General features: G+C 40.0%; 1 protein-coding gene across 2 annotated transcripts in view; it reads right to left on the reverse strand.

The window, feature by feature from the left end:
* The window catches only part of katnb1 (katanin p80 (WD repeat containing) subunit B 1), an 84,960-nt gene that overhangs the window by 16,573 nt on the left and 50,755 nt on the right, over positions 1 to 17,632 (reverse strand). For both annotated transcript variants that reach the window (XM_013131123.3, XM_013131122.4), the window contains exons 13-15: positions 4,909 to 4,956; positions 4,732 to 4,799; positions 259 to 507 (exon numbers count right to left, since the gene is read on the reverse strand). In XM_013131123.3, coding sequence (XP_012986577.1) covers positions 259 to 507; positions 4,732 to 4,799; positions 4,909 to 4,956 — 365 coding nt within the window. The remainder of the gene's footprint in view (positions 1 to 258; positions 508 to 4,731; positions 4,800 to 4,908; positions 4,957 to 17,632) is intronic.

Genomic DNA, 17,632 nt, shown 5'->3' on the forward strand with positions numbered 1-17,632 from the left:
AGACTAAAAAAAGATACTTTTTCTAATCCATGATATTCCAGAAATTCCATGACCAGTGGGAACCATATAAAAAAGTGTCACATTGAATTGTTGCTTTTATGTTTGGGTATTAGGCATTACATTTAGGCATAAAGGTAAGACTACTGAGATTAAGGTTAGAGTTAGGGAACACAGATCTCAGTTTTTCTGGTGCCTGCAACGATAGAAAAATGAAATGTTTGCATAAGAACGTATGTATATATATATATATACACTCACAGGCAGGAAATCTCCTACGTTGAGTCCTATTGGTTCATTCCTGGTGGAGAAGATGATGCTGGTCTGGGTTTTTGCCTTTGCAATAGCAACAGGTTGTGGGGGGTCTGGGCAGGGTGCAGGTGTGTGATTGGAGATTTGAGATCGTGTTGTTACCACAGAAATGGGACGGGGTGCTGTGGCAACCACTGTAGGTTCCACCCTGAGGACAGGAGTGGAGGAGGCCACGGGAGGGTTCTTCAACAAGCTAGGCTGAAATCATACACACACATTAACACACCAACAAAAATTATACACTGCTCAAAAACATTAAGGGAACACGTAATCACCAAAGTATAACACCAAGTCAATTAAATGTCAGCGATATGTTCTGTTCAGTTAGAAAGCATAAGCGATTGTGAGTCAATGTCACCTGTTTTGATGCAAATGAAAGTCACAACAGGTGTACTGGAGAGGCAAAAGCAAGACAATCCCCAAAAAGGGAATGGTTTTGCAGGTGGTGGCCATAGACAATTGCTCTCTCCTTATCCTTCCTGACTGATTCCTTTCTTGTCACCCCTGGTAGCATAAGGTAGTACCTGCAGCCCATTCAGGTTGCACAGGTAGTCCATCTCCTCCAGGATGGCACATCCATATGTGCCATTGCAAGAAGGTGCTGCACTGCCAGAGCACTACAAAATGACCTCCAGTGGGCTATTGGGGTGCATGTTTCTAACCAAACTGTCAGAAACAGACTGCATCAGCAGTGGCATTTTTATATGTAAAAAATTGTTGGGGCACAAACCATTTCAAAATATTACATACTAGTAAAGCTACAAAACTCCCTCTTGCTACTGATATGTTTATTTAACACATCAACAAACAGCGTGGCTCCACAAAACACGTAACGACAGAGCGGCTTGCTTCTATCAGGTGTTGTAGTACACGTACTGGAGAGACCTTCTTGGGTAATTGCTCTCCTCTCTCACACATGTAAAATTACCACTGTCACATTTGCAAACTTAAATTAGGAATGCAACCAAGCTCAGAACCAATGTACCTACAGGGCCATATGCAAACAGCAATGAGCTCAACACCACTGAAGGCCACAATGAAGCAGGACACACTGACAATGCACAGACCACCACCACAGAGACAGGATAAAAAAGAAGAGTGCCTTCTTTTGTATGCTAACCTTTAGCCACTTTTTCTTCAAAAACGACTCCACGTTAAACCTGCGGTTACTTTTACCAGCAGTTTGAGTGATGACAATATCCCATGGCTGATGGGCACCAATTTGCATTACTTCAAGTTTCTTCTCCAAATTAAGCTTGAGTATGAAATCCACTTTATTCATTTTCTCAAGTTATCTGGCGTTTGTGAAGCTAACAAGCTAGCTAAGACAATCTACCCTCCTTGCTCTTCTTGCCGACTAATTTTGGCGCCAGACAGACAGACAGCCAGACAATCAGGTCTGAAATACACGAAATTACGCTGTAGTGGGGCTACCGGCTGTCAGCCCCACTGGCATCAAATTTGTGTGATCTAAATTGATTACACTAACATTCTGAGCATGCGTATTAATATTTACACATGTACAATGTACATTCCATTGTGAGAGAGGGGCTAGCCCCACATTCAAGCAGTCTGAAGCAGCAAGGCAGGGACCAATGAACATGAAATAAAATCTTAACACAAATGATATGCAATTTAGGGAGATGCTATATTCATAGATAAATTATAGGAAGTAATCTTCAAGAAATAATTATTTTGTAGCAATTCTTTCTGTTGACAAAATAACTAATGACCAGTCGCCCCTGTCCATGAGGGTGGTATCAGGGCCCAACGTCCTCTAGTGCAGTGGTTCCCAAAGTAGGGGTTGTGACCCCCCGAGGGGTCGCGAGAGGATTTCCAGAAATCAAGGAACATTTTAAAACAATCAGAAATAGCATATTTTAGCCATAATTTGAACAAAAGTTTAAAATAGTAGTTAATGCATGCAAATAAAAAAGGCATCAGCCTTTTGATTTTACTTTTCCCCCATGACCCCTGAGGTGATTCACAGATTACCGCCATACATTAATTGCAGCAGGTAAATTTACAGCACCATGTTAAAAATTCTGACATGTAGGTAATTATTTAGGCTTTCAGCTTAGAATATTATTTTTGTCGAAATGAAACATTAATATTGACCAAAGACAAAGCAGAGAGGCCAGCGGAGGAGAGCGGAGAAGCACCACCGTCTGAAAGGTCATTGACCTCAGGTACAGGAAGAAACTGGCGTCTGCATAAGGAGGACATTCATCAGCAGTCGGATCAGCCGTCCTCAAAGTGTTGAAAGTATTGAGGGGAATTGATCCAGTATGGATTCACGTGTCTTCGTCAACGAAGTACAACATCCCCAATGTGTAATGTGCACTGACGTGCATGCACATGAAAGCCTATAGCAGGGGTATTCAAATCCGGCCCTTGAAGGCAGTTCCACTCCATTTTTTCATTGCAACCCTCTAATCAGGGACTCATTCAGACTTAAGACACCAGGTGGTTCCAGTTAATGATGAGGTAGAACAGAAATCCAGCAGGCTCCGGCGTAGGGTAAGATTGGAATACCCCTGGCCTAAAGCCTGTAAAAATGCTACGACACTTGAAAACCAAGCACCCTTCTCTCGCTGCTAAACCAGTAGATTATTTCTGGCGAAAAGAGCGAAAGTTCTTAAGAAAGTCCTAACTAAGCAAACAACAATCATAAAATCCACGCATTCACCAGAAAACCAGAGCGCTGGACTGATCAAATTGAAATGGGTAGGATTGAAATGTTTTCTGAGCTAGATGAATTCATGAAGGAAAATGAACCGAGTGTTAACATAGGGAAGAAGTCTATCCCTACCCACCTTCAAGCCCTCCTGGAGCACTTTAACAAGTACTTCCCAGAGAAAAAAGCTCCAGAATAATATGACTGGATAAGATCACCATTCACTGTAACTACGGCAAACCATCTGACATCCGACCAGGAGGATGCTTTAGTTGAACTGCCAAGCGACCGAACGTTAAAGGCAGCATTTAATACCAAGACACTGGCTGAGTTTTGCATTTCAGTTGAGAAGGAATATCCACAGCTATCCAAGGCAGCTATGGATGTACTGTAGCCATTTGGCAAAAATACTTTCTTGGCACTCACGTACCTTAAAAATAAATACAGATCGCGACTGAACGTGGAGGATGATCTGCGAGTGGCGGGTGCCAATATTAAACCAAGAATGGATTTGCTGTGCTCCAAGCATTGTGCCCACCCATCTCATTAGGTGAGGTTAACGTTAAAATGAAAGTAATGAATAAATTACAAAAAAATATTATTACAGTTGATAGACTGTTGTGTGCTTTTGTGTTGTCATTACGCTCATGTTTGGATAGGCCTATTAGTGCATGTGCGCACTTGCGTGCAAAGTTTGTATACTTTAACCACCTCCGTGGATGCGGGGTCGCGAGTCACTGGCACCATTATATTAGGGGTCGTGGGCTGAAATGTTTGGGAACCCCTGCTCTAGTGGGACCTGTGCTCACAGCCCGGTTCCGTGCAGCTCGATTGGCACTGCCAGAGAGTACCAGAATTGGCAGGTCTGCCATTTGCTCCCCGTTCTTTTCACAGATGAGAGTAGGTTCACATTGAGCACATGATAAACATGAAATAGTCTGGAGACGCTATGGTCTACATTATGCTGCCTGTGACATCATCCAGCATCACCGGTTTGGCAGTAGATCAGTGATGGTCTGGGGAGGCATATCCAAGGAGGGTCGCACAGTCCTCCACATGCTAGCCAATGGTACTCTGACTGATGAAATCCTCAGACCCATCAGCAGACCTTACGATGGTGCAGTGGGCCCTGGGTTCCTCCTGGTGCAGGAAAATGCCTGGCCTCATGTGGCCAGAGTGTGTAGGCAGTTCCTGGATAATGACGGAATTGACGCCATTTGACTGGCCCTCACATTCCCCAGACCTGAATTCAAATGAGAACCTCTGGGATGTTATGTATCGGTGTATCTGACACTGCCAAGTAGCGCCACAGACTGTCCAGGAGCTCACTGATGCCCTGATCCAGGTCTGGGAGGAGATCCCACAGGACATCATCCGCCGTCTCATCAGGAGCATGCCCAGATGTTGTTGGTAGTGCACACAAGCACATGGGGCCACACACGCTACTGAGTCAAATTATGAGCTGCCGTGATGAAATTCACCCTAGTTGGAACAGCCTGTGATATAAATCGTTTACTTAGATTTTCAGTGTGAAAATATATATATTTTTTAAGAAAACCAAATCACACTTATTTACATAAAAAAGCTCACATACTGGCAGCAAAAACGAGAATCCTGATTTTGGCTCATTCCTGAATTGCCTGTATGTTTCTGTATTCAATCAAACAGTATTCGTAATGGCAAAACACAAATCAGTTGCTAATTCAAACAAAGAAGTAGTAAAGTATAGGCGGTGGAGAACAAACCTGTTGTCTGTCAGGTAGAGGAGTCATGAGCTCTGCCAGGCCTTGGTTAGCCCTCACAACAAAACTCTCTGAGACAGATGAGAGAAGAGAGCAATTTAACATACACAACAGAGCAACGCAATGGCTTCATCACACGGAAACCAGTCATTCCCAATGTTCTGATTGTGGTGGACTCACCGTCTTCTAGTGGGGCAGGGAAGGGCTCACTCTTTGGAGGGGTGCGAGCTGGGAGGGATAAAAAATACAAATATGACTTTAGTTCGGGTGGATATAAGGATTTGTTCAGGACTTCGGTGCCTACACATTCTCTTGTCTTTTCACTTGACGAAAAAGTCAGTTATAAATATATCGTCACCTATATTGATAGATACTCAATGTCATTCACGAACGGTAGATAACAAACGTTTTAGTAATTAGCTGTTAAAACGACCAGTGGTAAAAGAGGATTTGTTCGGAATAGACAAACTTTCCTGGCTACAACCTTCGGTAGCTACGTGAAGACTGAAGTGAAACTGTTTACTGTAGTGATGGTCAAACAAGGCTTTATTAGCGTTGTTTTAACAGCAGGATATTATGCTGGCAGCACTCAAATTTTCATTATCACAATAAAAGCCATCATTGACATTTAGAAGGCCATACAGTTAATCGTATGTGAAGAAAGAACAGACAAGAACAACATTGCAACGGACACTAAACATAAAATTACTAGATTGTTAACTACACTCACCTAAAGGATTATTAGGAACACCATACTAAAACTGTGTTTGACCCCCTTTCGCCTTCAGAACTGCCTTAATTCTATGTGGCATTGATTCAACAAGGTGCTGAAAGCATTCTTTAGAAATGTTGGCCCATATTGATAGGATAGCATCTTGCAGTTGATGGAGATTTGTGGGATGCACATCCAGGGCACGAAGCTCCCGTTCCACCACATCCCAAAGATGCTCTTTTGGGTTGAGATCTGGTGACTGTGGGGGCCATTTCGGTACAGTGAACTCATTTTCATGTTCAAGAAACCAATTTGAAATGATTCAAGCTTTGTGACATGGTGCATTATCCTGCTGGAAGTAGCCATCAGAGGATGGGTACATGGTGGTCATAAAGGGATGGACATGGGCAGAAACAATGCTCAAGTAGGCTGTGGCATTTAAACAATGCCAAATTGGCACTAAGGGGCCTAAAGTGTGCCAAGAAAACATCCCCCCCACCATTACACCACCACCATCAGCCTGCACAGTGGTAACAAGGCATAATGGATCCATGTTCTCATTCTGTTTACGCCAAATTCTGACTCTACCATCGGAATGTCTCAACAGAAATCGAGACTCATCAGACCAGACAACATTCTTCCAGTCTTCAACTGTCCAATTTTGGTAAGCTTGTGTAAATTGTAGCCTCTTTTTCCTATTTGTAGTGGAGATGAGTGGTACCCGGTGGGGTCTTCTGCTGTTGTAGCCCATCCACCTCAAGGTTGTGCATGTTGTTGCTTCACAAATGCTTTGCTGCATACCTCGGTTGTAACGAGTGGTTATTTCAGTCAAAGTTGCTCTTCTATCAGCTTGAATCAGTCGGCCCATTCTCCTCTGACCTCTAGCATCAACAAGGCATTTTCGCCCCCCACAGGACCGCCGCATACTGGATGTTTTTCCCTTTTCACACCATTCTTTGTAAACCCTAGAAATGGTTGTGCGTGAAAATCCCAGTAACTGAGCAGATTGTGAAATACTCAGACCGGCCCGTCTTACACCAACAACCATGCCACGCTCAAAATTGCTTAAATCACCTTTCTTTCCCATTCTGACATTCAGTTTGGACTTCAGGAGATTGTCTTGACCAGGATCACACCCCTAAAAGCATTGAAGCAACTGCCATGTGATTGGTTGATTAGATAATTGCATTAATGAGAAATTGAACAGGTGTTCCTAATAATCCTTTAGGTGAGTGTATATCGCCTTATATAATTCAGTGATGGCTTTTATTATGAAAATCTGAGTTAGCGCTGCTAGCATAATATCCTGCTGCTAGAAGAATGGCCATCACTAGTTTACTGTTATCTTGCGACTATTTCTGGTGGATTTCTGAATGATGTGTTTGACTATCTTCAGGATAGTCAAACACTTCACTGGCTGCACGAGTCTCTCGTCTTTTCACTTGACGTAAAAGTCTGTTATCGTCACCTATATTGATACAGTAGTTGTTGTATCAATGTCATTCACGAATGGCAAATAAGCTGTTTAAACGGCCAGTGGCAAAACTAAGTTTAACACAATGCGTAATGACGTCTAGTGACATCTTACTGTCTAATACGCTTTTAAAACGGCTAGTGGCAAAAGTCATACAGTTCATAGATACTATTTGTGGTGGAGGTAAACTTCATAAGAAATGTTACTCAGTTTAACACGATGGTTAATGGTGTCTAACGAAATATTGAAACTTGACGTGATGATAATGCATGACAACATTATATAATGTCAATATGCTATACTGACAACCCGCAAATGGTCAGCTCTGTGGTGTTGTGGTTACAGCCTTTCACTTGGGCGACCTTGGTTAGAATCTTGAGAGGGCAGCCATGATCAAAACTTTCTATTGCTGCAACCTACATGAACATGAGTGTTACACCAGCAGTTAACATTGCGTCTTGAACTAATTAGCTAATGTTATTTGAATGCGACAGCTACTGTAACAAGGTTATTTGTTAACCGTTAATTTAATTATCTGACTAGCAAAAACATTAAATAAGTTCATTCTTGCACGTCACTTGCTTGTCATACTCTGTAAGCATGACGCAATAGCAGAAATACTCCACCAATAATAAAATAATAATTTTGGAATGACAGGTTCCCTGTTATCATGTTTATACATTACGTTCACAGAATTGGAACCAACACACAAAGTAAAATGGGGAGCAATTTAGTAAAATATTTATCTGTATATACAATTTCAGTTCACAAGTAATGCTGCTAGGGGCTTTGTCATGGTAGTGGATACATTCTTCATTCCTTTTGATTATGTGGTTACACTGCTTTGTGGTTCACTTGTCACCCTTTCTCACCCTGAGTGTCACTTTCTGGAATAACTATTTCATTGGCTGCCCATAGTCACATGGAAAAGTCACCTGTAGGAAGTTATTGCAGCCATTTTAGTCAAGCAATCTACTAGCAGCAAGAAAAATGTTTATGTTAATTGTCATGTTTCCACCCGGTCATGTTTATCCAAAGCTTTACTTGTTAAGTACAGTCATAACTCATTATTTCAGATCCAAATGTTTTCATATTTTTGTGACAATTTAACACTAGGACCACCAAATGCCTACGGGAATTGGCACTTGATTTTGTAATTAAAATAAAACTGCCATTTTGATAGCTACACCCTCCTTCCATTACTATTTCTAAATGGGCGTATTACATTGTTCTGTTGTCAGAATTCTAAACTCACAAACGGAAACCAACCCAGGTGTCATATAATTTTGGCCAGTTATTGGGAGTGTTGCGCTAGTCATTTTAGTTGGGAGTGTTGCGCTAGTCCGAATTTTTCATCAGATTACTCTGACGAAGAAGACAACTTCTTCCTTTAGGTGTCACTGAGTAAGTAAGCAAGCGCAAAGCCATTTCTTACAAGGATGAAATTCACCGTTTCAGTTCAAATGGACACATTCTACTAAAGGTAGGTAACCTATTTACAAACAGTAAAGTGATGTCACCTTATGTTAGCTAACGTTTTATTAGCTAGCTAACACCAGGTAGCTAATCCAAGGTAACATTACTGTTTGTAAAAACTCCAGTAGCGTTGTCACTAAACAGTATGGTAGGACCTAACAGCAGTGTAACGTTAGCTGACACTAGCTAACTTGAATATAGTGTTTGTTGATAGGTTAGCTGTTTGTCATGTTTGATATAACATTTTTATGTCCATGTAAAAATACTGAACAGTGGTAGTTATCTAGCTAGGTAGGGATCTAAGTAGCTACTAAGCCCCTGTTAATAACTTGTACATCAATCCGTATGAAACCTATCTTTATTATAGACTGACGTTACACGTTGTTCTGGACATACTGCTTGAACTGAGGCAGAAGACACTGCATTACAATAAAGAGACTAGGATTTTCAGTTGGCTGGTGGCCCTGGAGCTGAAGACAGAAATTTCAGAGTGGCCAGGTACAATGTGACTTAGTGTTCTTGATGATAGCATGATATCAAGTAACATATGGTTAGCTGATGCTCCAACTTCCTTTGAACTGCAGTGTTTCCACATTCACGGAAAGAGCTATAGTTTGGTGTCCACCAGGGATGGAAATTAGCACCCGCCACCAGCCAAATGCGGGTGATTATGTGTTGTGGCGGGTAAACGCGCTTCACCTACCGGCCACCGTGGCGGGTAAATAAAAATAGCATACTGTTTCACCCGGACACTTTTACGGAAGAGGATTAGTGCCAAGCAATAATAAGAAAAATAAAACCATCTCGACATTAAAGTCACTATAATGCGAGATTAAACTCGTTAAATTTTGAGAAAAAAGTCGAAATACAATCTTGAGAATAAACTCATTCAATATCAAGAATAAAGTTTAACAATCCGTTTTATGGTATCCTGGGAAACCACGAAACCTCGATGAATCGCGCGTAGGTGAACCCAGCGATAACCTTGCATTTGTCCACTGGTTGTCAATTCATGTTGGACAAAAGCGAGTACATCGCGCAAATTGTACAGATTTTTTCTTCTAAAAAGACCTAGCCGCTTGCAAATTCTCTTTTAAATTCGTATGCTAATTATAATTCTGTCATAATTAGCTAATAGTTGATAGTATTTCTTTGTTACTGAAAGAAAGTCTATAATATAGCTTGACTAATTGATCCAACTCTGCCATGTCCTCTATCAGTAGACCATGCAATGCACACTGATCGAATGCGTTATTCTCAAGATTGTATTTCGACTTTTTTTCTCGAAATGTAACGAGTTTAATCTTGCATTATAATGACTTTGTCGAGATGTTTTTTTTATTTTTTATTATTGCTTGGCACTAATCCTCTTCCGTACACTAATCACAGGCGTTAAGAGGACCGCTGAGAAAACATCTCAGCCAGTGGACAAAGAGGCGAAAGTCAAAAAAATTTTTTAAAGAACCTTGGAGAAAAGCAGACAATGGGGAGTCCCATGATTGGTTAGTTTACGACGAGACATCTGATAATGTACTGCTCTGTATGTCGTCAACACGCTTCACATTGTTGGTTAAAAACAAGAAAGTGGCTGGTAAAAACATTGAGTGGCTGGTAGATTTTGAAATCCACCAGCCACAGTGGCCGGTGGACAAAAAATGTAATTTCCTTCCCTGGTGTCCACATTTACTCAGTCAAGTGTATTTCTTTATTTTTCAAAATTAACACATTGTTGGATAATAGTGAAGACATCAAAACCAGGAAATAACACATGGAATCACATAGTAACAAAAACAAGTGTTGAACTGCTCAAAATACACTTTTTTTTAAGTAGCCACACTTTGCCTTGATGACAGCTTTGCAAACTATTTGCATTTTCTCAACAAGCTTCATGAGGTAGTCACCCAGAATGCATTTTAATTCAAAGGTGTGAAGGTCAGAAGTTTCATTCATATAGCGTTTGAGCCAATCAGTTGTTTTGTATCAAGGTAGGTTTGGTATAGATTTGTGACTGTTAGGAGATGATCTACTTCCCCTGTGAGTGGTAATAATGTTTTTAATCATCAGTGTATATCAACATCCAGCTAGAATACTACTGTTAAGATATACAACCTTGTTTCCCAAAAGGTTGGCGATGCTGCGTGAAATGCAAATAATGAACAGAATGCAATTAAACCTGCAAGCAGCATTTAGCATGTTTCGGCATTAAGCTATTAGTAGCCAGATTGCAATTTTTTCCAATAGGACACACATCCAACTAATGTCCATAGCTGTATACAATATTACATGTATTTTATTAAATTTTCACTAGTATCCCCATGAGGCCAAATGGAAACATCTTTTATATAAACTAAACTCACAACCCTGATCATGTGTATCAAATGTAATCACAATTAACATCGGTCATTTGATGCTGTAGAAGTAGTGTTTTTCACAAAATTTGAATTGCCCAAAAAACATTACGCCCGACTTAATGGGTCCCAATTGCAAATATGTTCCTTGGGAGGAGATTGACTTATACACCTCTTTTCATGGTTTTATTTTAAACGGGGTAAGTGTGGTAAGCTTGCAAATGTAGGAAACCTCAATAGCGCTACCATGTGGTTGACAAAAAAAAGCTTTGCAGTCATTATTGTCGTATCATCTTTGTGAACATATGCACTAAGTAGAATTAATTTACCATTATCATTTTAGGAGTTGTATCTATACATGTCCACGCTCCTGCACATGTTCATTTGGCAATGGTGGCCATGTTTTATCATCATACTGGCCTGATTGATATATTTAGAAGACCATCGTCCATAGATGCCAAATATGAAGGTACATGAAGATCGGTCCTTAGGTGCCCGAGGAAATGCTTATCAAGTGTTTTTCACAAATTCAAAATGACCGCCAAATCATTAAAGCAAAGTTAATGAGTCCCAATGGCAAATATTTTCCATGTGAGGAGGTGGACGTATCTACCTCCTTTCAAGGCTGTAACTGAAATGGGTGAGTATGGTGAACTTGACATTTATTGACAGAGGAGTTACTGTTTTAGTGTTTTAAAAAAAAATCTAAATGGCGGAATATCCATCATGGCGGACTTTATGCGTCACAATGAGAAAAAAAAATCATAAATAATAATAAAAGCTGCAAGCAGCATTGAGTGTTTCAGCATTGATCAACTATTATTGCAATAATTGCACAACTTTTGAGCTGAGAGATCACCTTTTATTCATACTCCAAATTAAGCATGACTGATATTTCATCTCCAATTGTGCCCCCATGTGGCCAAATTGAGATAAAGTTCATACATTAATTTGATTTATAACCCTGAGTATGTGTGCCAAATGTAAATCATTCTGACTGATACAGATAACGCAATCTAGACGTAATGGTGCCATCTTGTGGTCAAAATGAATTTACTTGCATAAATTACATCGTCATAGTGTTATTGACATGTGCGTCAGATTATTTTATCATATGATCATCTGTCTGGTATTAAACATATATTCATATGTGTGTAATGCCACATATGCTTGAAGATTGATTGGTCAAAAGCAGCCATGATTTACTTTTTATGGATTGATAAATGACCTTGGTCCATAGATGACAAATATCTTGTCATGTAAAGATTCGTCATTTGGTTCTATATGAGTAGTTTTGGAAGTGTTTTTCACATTCAAAATGGCGGAGCTAATGGGTTCCAATGGCAAATATGTTCTTTGTGAGGACATGGAGATATCCAAAAAAAATTCAGTCTCTATGTCAAATGGAGTGGCAGGAGCATGCCGATGTTATCTGGTTCAACAATGCCCCCTTGTGGTCAATCAAACAAATGCTTGTATGTCCGGTCCAGGTTCCCAACATGAGTACCTATTAGGGATGTGCATTGGACAAGATTTTACTATCCGAATAATGTGTGTTATTATTTGAATAGTACTCAGTTAACCGAAATACATGTTTTTAAGAACTACCGATATGTTCCATTTGTAAAGAAAACATGAGTGAGCAGGCTAAACTGTGGGGTTTTCTTTGTATCCCTAATAATTCTTCTGGCAGTTTTGGCTGAAATCTTTCTTGGTCTACCTGACCTTGGCTTGGTATCAAGAGATCCCTGAATTTTCCACTTCTTAAGTGATTCTAGAGTACTGACTGAAATTTGCAAGGCTTTTGATATCTTTTTACATCCTTTACCATCTTTATAAAGTTACGCAGGACAGTATTTTTCTGCTCCCCTGGCTCAGTATCTAGCCTTCTCAGTGCATCCACGTGAGAGCTAACAATCTCCTTGAGTATTTATACACAGACAATAATTTCACAATTTCTGCCAGGGTATGCAAACTCATGAGCACAACTGCAACATTGGATTGAGGAGTCTAGAGAAGCTAGTACGCTAAGCTAGCCAGACAGCCAGCTATATGCACAGCCAAATATTTTTTACAGAATTAACATTAATTCAGTGAATATACTCCATATTCCCTTGAATTAGTTGACTTGCACCACTTGCTAACAGTAGGCTATGCAGTATACAACTCTGGAAACAATTAAGAGACCACTCCTAATTTTTCTTAAATCAGCATCTCTACATGTATGGCAGCCATTCCAGTATCTGTTAAATTCCAACACAGGCACAAACTCATTTTAATTAATGAGGTACTGATTAGGTGATTACCTGAACAAAATATAATTTAAGGAAAAGTATAAAAACCACTGCTGTGTCATCACTATCCTCTTGCACTAGGACCAGCTGGATGGCAAAAACAGTGCAAGAAGTACCTCAAAGGTAATTTGAATTAAAAAAAAAAAATATTCAGCATGACAAAGGAGTTGAAAAGAAAAGCTTTCAGTGAGGAAAAGAAGGGTTCAATTCTGGCTTTACTGGCAGAGGGATACAGTGAGCGTCAGGTTGATTCCATCCTGAAAATGTCCAAGACGGCGGTTCATAAGAACAAGATCAAGCAACAGACATTGGTGATAACAAAGCTACAGACGGGCAGAGGGCAAAAAATCATTTCAATCAACTAATTCGAATGTCACTCAACTGGGATGCTTCAGCAAGGCTGGAATCGGGCAAATTTGTCTTTGTGAAGGACGCATGAATCAAGCCAATTACAAGGTTATCCTGGAAGAACACCTGCTTCCTTCTGCTCTGACAGTGTTCCCCAACTCTGAGAATTGTATTTTCCAGCAGGACAATGCTCCATGCCACACAGCCAGGTCAATCAAGGTGTGGATGGAGGACCACCAGATCAAGACCCTGTCATGGCCATCCTAATCTCTAGACCTGAACCCCATTGAAAACCTCTGGAATTTGATCAAGAGGAAGATTGATGGGCACAAGCCATCAAACAAGCTACTTTAATTTTTGTGCCAGGAGTGGCATAAAGTCACCCAACAGCAATGTGACAGACTGACGCATGAAAGCTGTGATAAAAAAAATCAGGGTTATTCCACCATATATTGATTTCTGAACTCTTCCCAAGTTAAAACATTAGTTGTTTTTTGTTGAAAAATTTATGTGAATTTGTTTTCTTTGCATTATTTGATGTCTGAAAACAATGCATATTTTAGTGGTTATTTTGACCAGTTGTTATTTTCTACAAATAAATACCATAATTAACAATATTTGTATTTGGAATTTGGTAGTAATTTTGGCAGTAGTTTATAGAATAAAACAAAATGGTTTATTTTACTCAAACACATACCTATGAATAGTAAAACCAGAGAAACTGGTTTTGGTGTCTTAATTTTTTCCAGAGCTGTATATTGTGTCATTCTGACTGACTAGACCCCAACACACCGCTTTGATTGTTGTTTGTAAACAAAGGACATGTGTGAAGGAACACATGTTATAAAAACATACTTTTTTCAAATGTGATGGCATATCGTCATAATGGGGATTTTTTTGGGGGGGAATTTTAATATTTATAAAAATGATATTCAGGTCTATTTATTTAAACAACCAAAAAAACGATATACGTAAAAAAAAATAGGGTGCAAAATTTAATGCACACACAAGAATTTGAATACTAAATTAATTTGGGGTATTCGAATAATCAACTATCTGTGCCCATCCCTATTACATAGTAGGATTATAATACGATTAACAGGTTCTTAAATGTGCTTATGTGGAAAACCATGCCTGCTTGAAGATTTATTGAACAATTAGTGTGGTTCAACAGTCCATTGGACTTCCATCCACAGAGTATTTTTCCGTCAACTCCCATAAATGACGACAATAGATCAGTCCTGAAAACTTGTGGATCTCCGAAGTTCCATCATTGGAGTGAAGCGAACACCCTATCGAGGCAAGTTTCCATAATATTCTATGTCAACTTTTCTTGTAACTCCCTATGAGTACCAATTCAGCTCTCTCCAATCATAATCAATTATCATATCATACATCCCCCCCCTGCCTTCACTTCATTAAGTCAATGGAAAATGACACCATGGGTGAAGGCAGAACAAAGACAAATACGGCCACAAGGAGGCGCCATCCTGAACCCGCACTGGCCATCTATACAGGACGTACATGAAAAACAGAGAATTGGTATTAGGTAATCCAATTGAACATCTGTGGGAGGTGCTGGACCAACAAGTCTGATCCACAACGACTCCACAACTGCTCCAACTTACAGGACTTGAAGGATCTGCTGGTAATGTCTTGGTGCCAGGTACTACAGGATACTATCAAGGTTCTTGTAGAGTCCATGCCTCGACAATGTTTTAGCATCGCACAGAGGACCAATGGCATATTAGGTAGGCGGTCATAATGTTTTGGCTTTTTATATTGTTGTAATAAAGGGCTCAACAGTAAAAATGACCTTGGTGTCTTGATTTCCAATAACTCTGTCATAACCATGTCATAATGTGTCTCGTCAGCTGACAATTATTACTTGGTCACGACACTGCAATGACATTTTGAAATATGACATATATCGCGTTTTTTTATGACTGGTTATGACCCCTACGCAAGTCCATCAAAACATAAACCATTCTGTAACACCATTGTTCTTATGAACAGTATTTTTATATTACATTTCATCATAAATGTTATATCAGTATAATTATTCATGAAGTGATGTCAGAACCTTCCACAAGACTAGGATGCCAACAGTAGATTTCAGGAATAGGACATGATATCCTCTTCGTGACTAATAACCAACATAAGGGCATGTACAGCTAGGTGATAGGCCTATCTGGTTCCAATGATTATGGTCATAATGCGTCTTTTGTATTGTCATAAACTATATTTTGTCAGTTCAAGTAAAGTGACACAGGATGGTCATAATGCTATTTTGACATTTTCATAAACTGTGGTTTGTCACCTGCCCCAATGCTTTGTTTCTCATGAATAGGATGCCAGCACTAGTAGATTTTAGGAGCAGGACATGACATACTCTATGTGACTAACAACAAACATAAGGCCAGGTAAAGCTAGGTGATAGGCCTATCCAGTTTGTATAATTATGGTAATGATGTTTCTCATGTGACAAATAGCTAACATGAACCCTACACAGCCAAAATTCAGACAGATTTGGTTGCAAAATCTGGTCTGTACCAATCAATAACCGGAATCAATCAGCAAAACAGTGATCAACTGTCACGGTTCTAGATGTCCGGATATAAAAGTTGATGTTAAAAAAAATATATATATTTTGTATATAATATCATTAAAATAATTCAAATTCTTTAATTACTATATACTTTTTATATCATTTAGCCTACCTTTTCTTTTATGAAAGAGCATAGCCTACTGGGTAAGGAAAACTGGGTGATTTCAAAACATTTGGTTCAAGTGGGTACAGTGACCATGTACAGAGGCCATGCTTCTGATCTTAGTGTTAATATAACCATATACAGTGTTGAAGTATATGAATGAATGCTTGTTTATGTTTACATAAAAGACCATCTGTCTATCCGTACACAGGAAGTCACGTTCATTTAAAGCACGACCATAAATAGCCAATGGGTTTATGTGTATTCTGTTTGGGATGTCTATAAAGTTGAGGACAACCGGAAGTTTCTTTGAGATTGTGTGAGATGAGCTTGAGTTTGTAAGACAGAGTATCAAGTCTATAACATAATGAATAATAGACTATCAAATACGGCAATAAATAATTTCTCTCTCCCTTGACGACCAGCTACGCAATCATTATTTCAACCACTATACGAACAACGGGTATTTTTTTTAAACCCTCTGCAAAGAGTTATTTAAACAAGATTCCATTTAGAGGACAAATCAAGGAGCCCTATATGGTTTTACTAACTTTCTTTTTTGTAAGAATACACTAGGCCCTATCTGCCTCTTTTTTGTTTCTGATTATCAGTGTTTTACGTTAGTCAAGTGTGTAAGTAGGGTACAATTTTAATCAGATTTGTGAATACTAGGGCAAAAATAAAAACGAGCACCTCTTTATAGAACGAGAAAACTTGTGGGAAGAAAAGGAGTTGGGTTATTTTCAAAGCTGTTTAATTGACCAGTCCTAAACAGTTTCCAGGTATTTTACTGTTAACTCAATTTCATTTGAACCTGCAATTGAAGGATGGGTTTATTGACCAATCAAAAGCTCTGAGTTTGTATAGACCTGTAGCCTATGTCAAATTGTTTTGACCACTGCAATAGCTTGTCCGGTGAATTCATTATTTTTTGCAGTTCGCCATTTTGCTTCTGGCTGGCAGCAAATAAAATTGTATTTTTCCCCAAGATGATTATCTTGGCTTACCTGTAGCTAGCAGTATTGCCCTTGTAGGATATTCTGAATATTCATACAAGTTAACATTTAGCCAGCTAATAACTATGTAACAAATGTACAGTGCTGGCTAACTTAGCTATTTGTAAGCTAACATTTCTACAGAGGGCCCGGCCGGGCTCAGCCCGAACGGGTGACGTGGGGCCGCCCTCCCGTGGGCTCACCACCCACAGGAGGGACCATAAGGGGCCGGTGCGAAGAGGATCGGGCGGCAGTCGAAGGCAGGGGCCTAGACAACCCGATCTCTGGACACAGAAACTAGCTCTAGGGACGTGGAATGTCACCTCGCTGGCGGGGAAGGAGCCTGAGCTAGTGCGTGAGGTTGAGAGGTTCCGATTAGAGGTAGTCGGGATCACCTCTACGCACGACTTGGGCTCTGGAACCACACTCCTTGAGAGAGGATGGACTCTTCACCACTCTGGAGTTGCCCATGGTGAGAGGCGGCGGGCTGGTGTGGGTTTGCTTATAGCTCCCCAGCTCTGCCGCCATGTGTTGGAGTTTACCCCG

Source organism: Esox lucius, chromosome 2 (assembly GCF_011004845.1).
Source record: "Esox lucius isolate fEsoLuc1 chromosome 2, fEsoLuc1.pri, whole genome shotgun sequence".
NCBI lineage: Eukaryota > Metazoa > Chordata > Actinopteri > Esociformes > Esocidae > Esox > Esox lucius.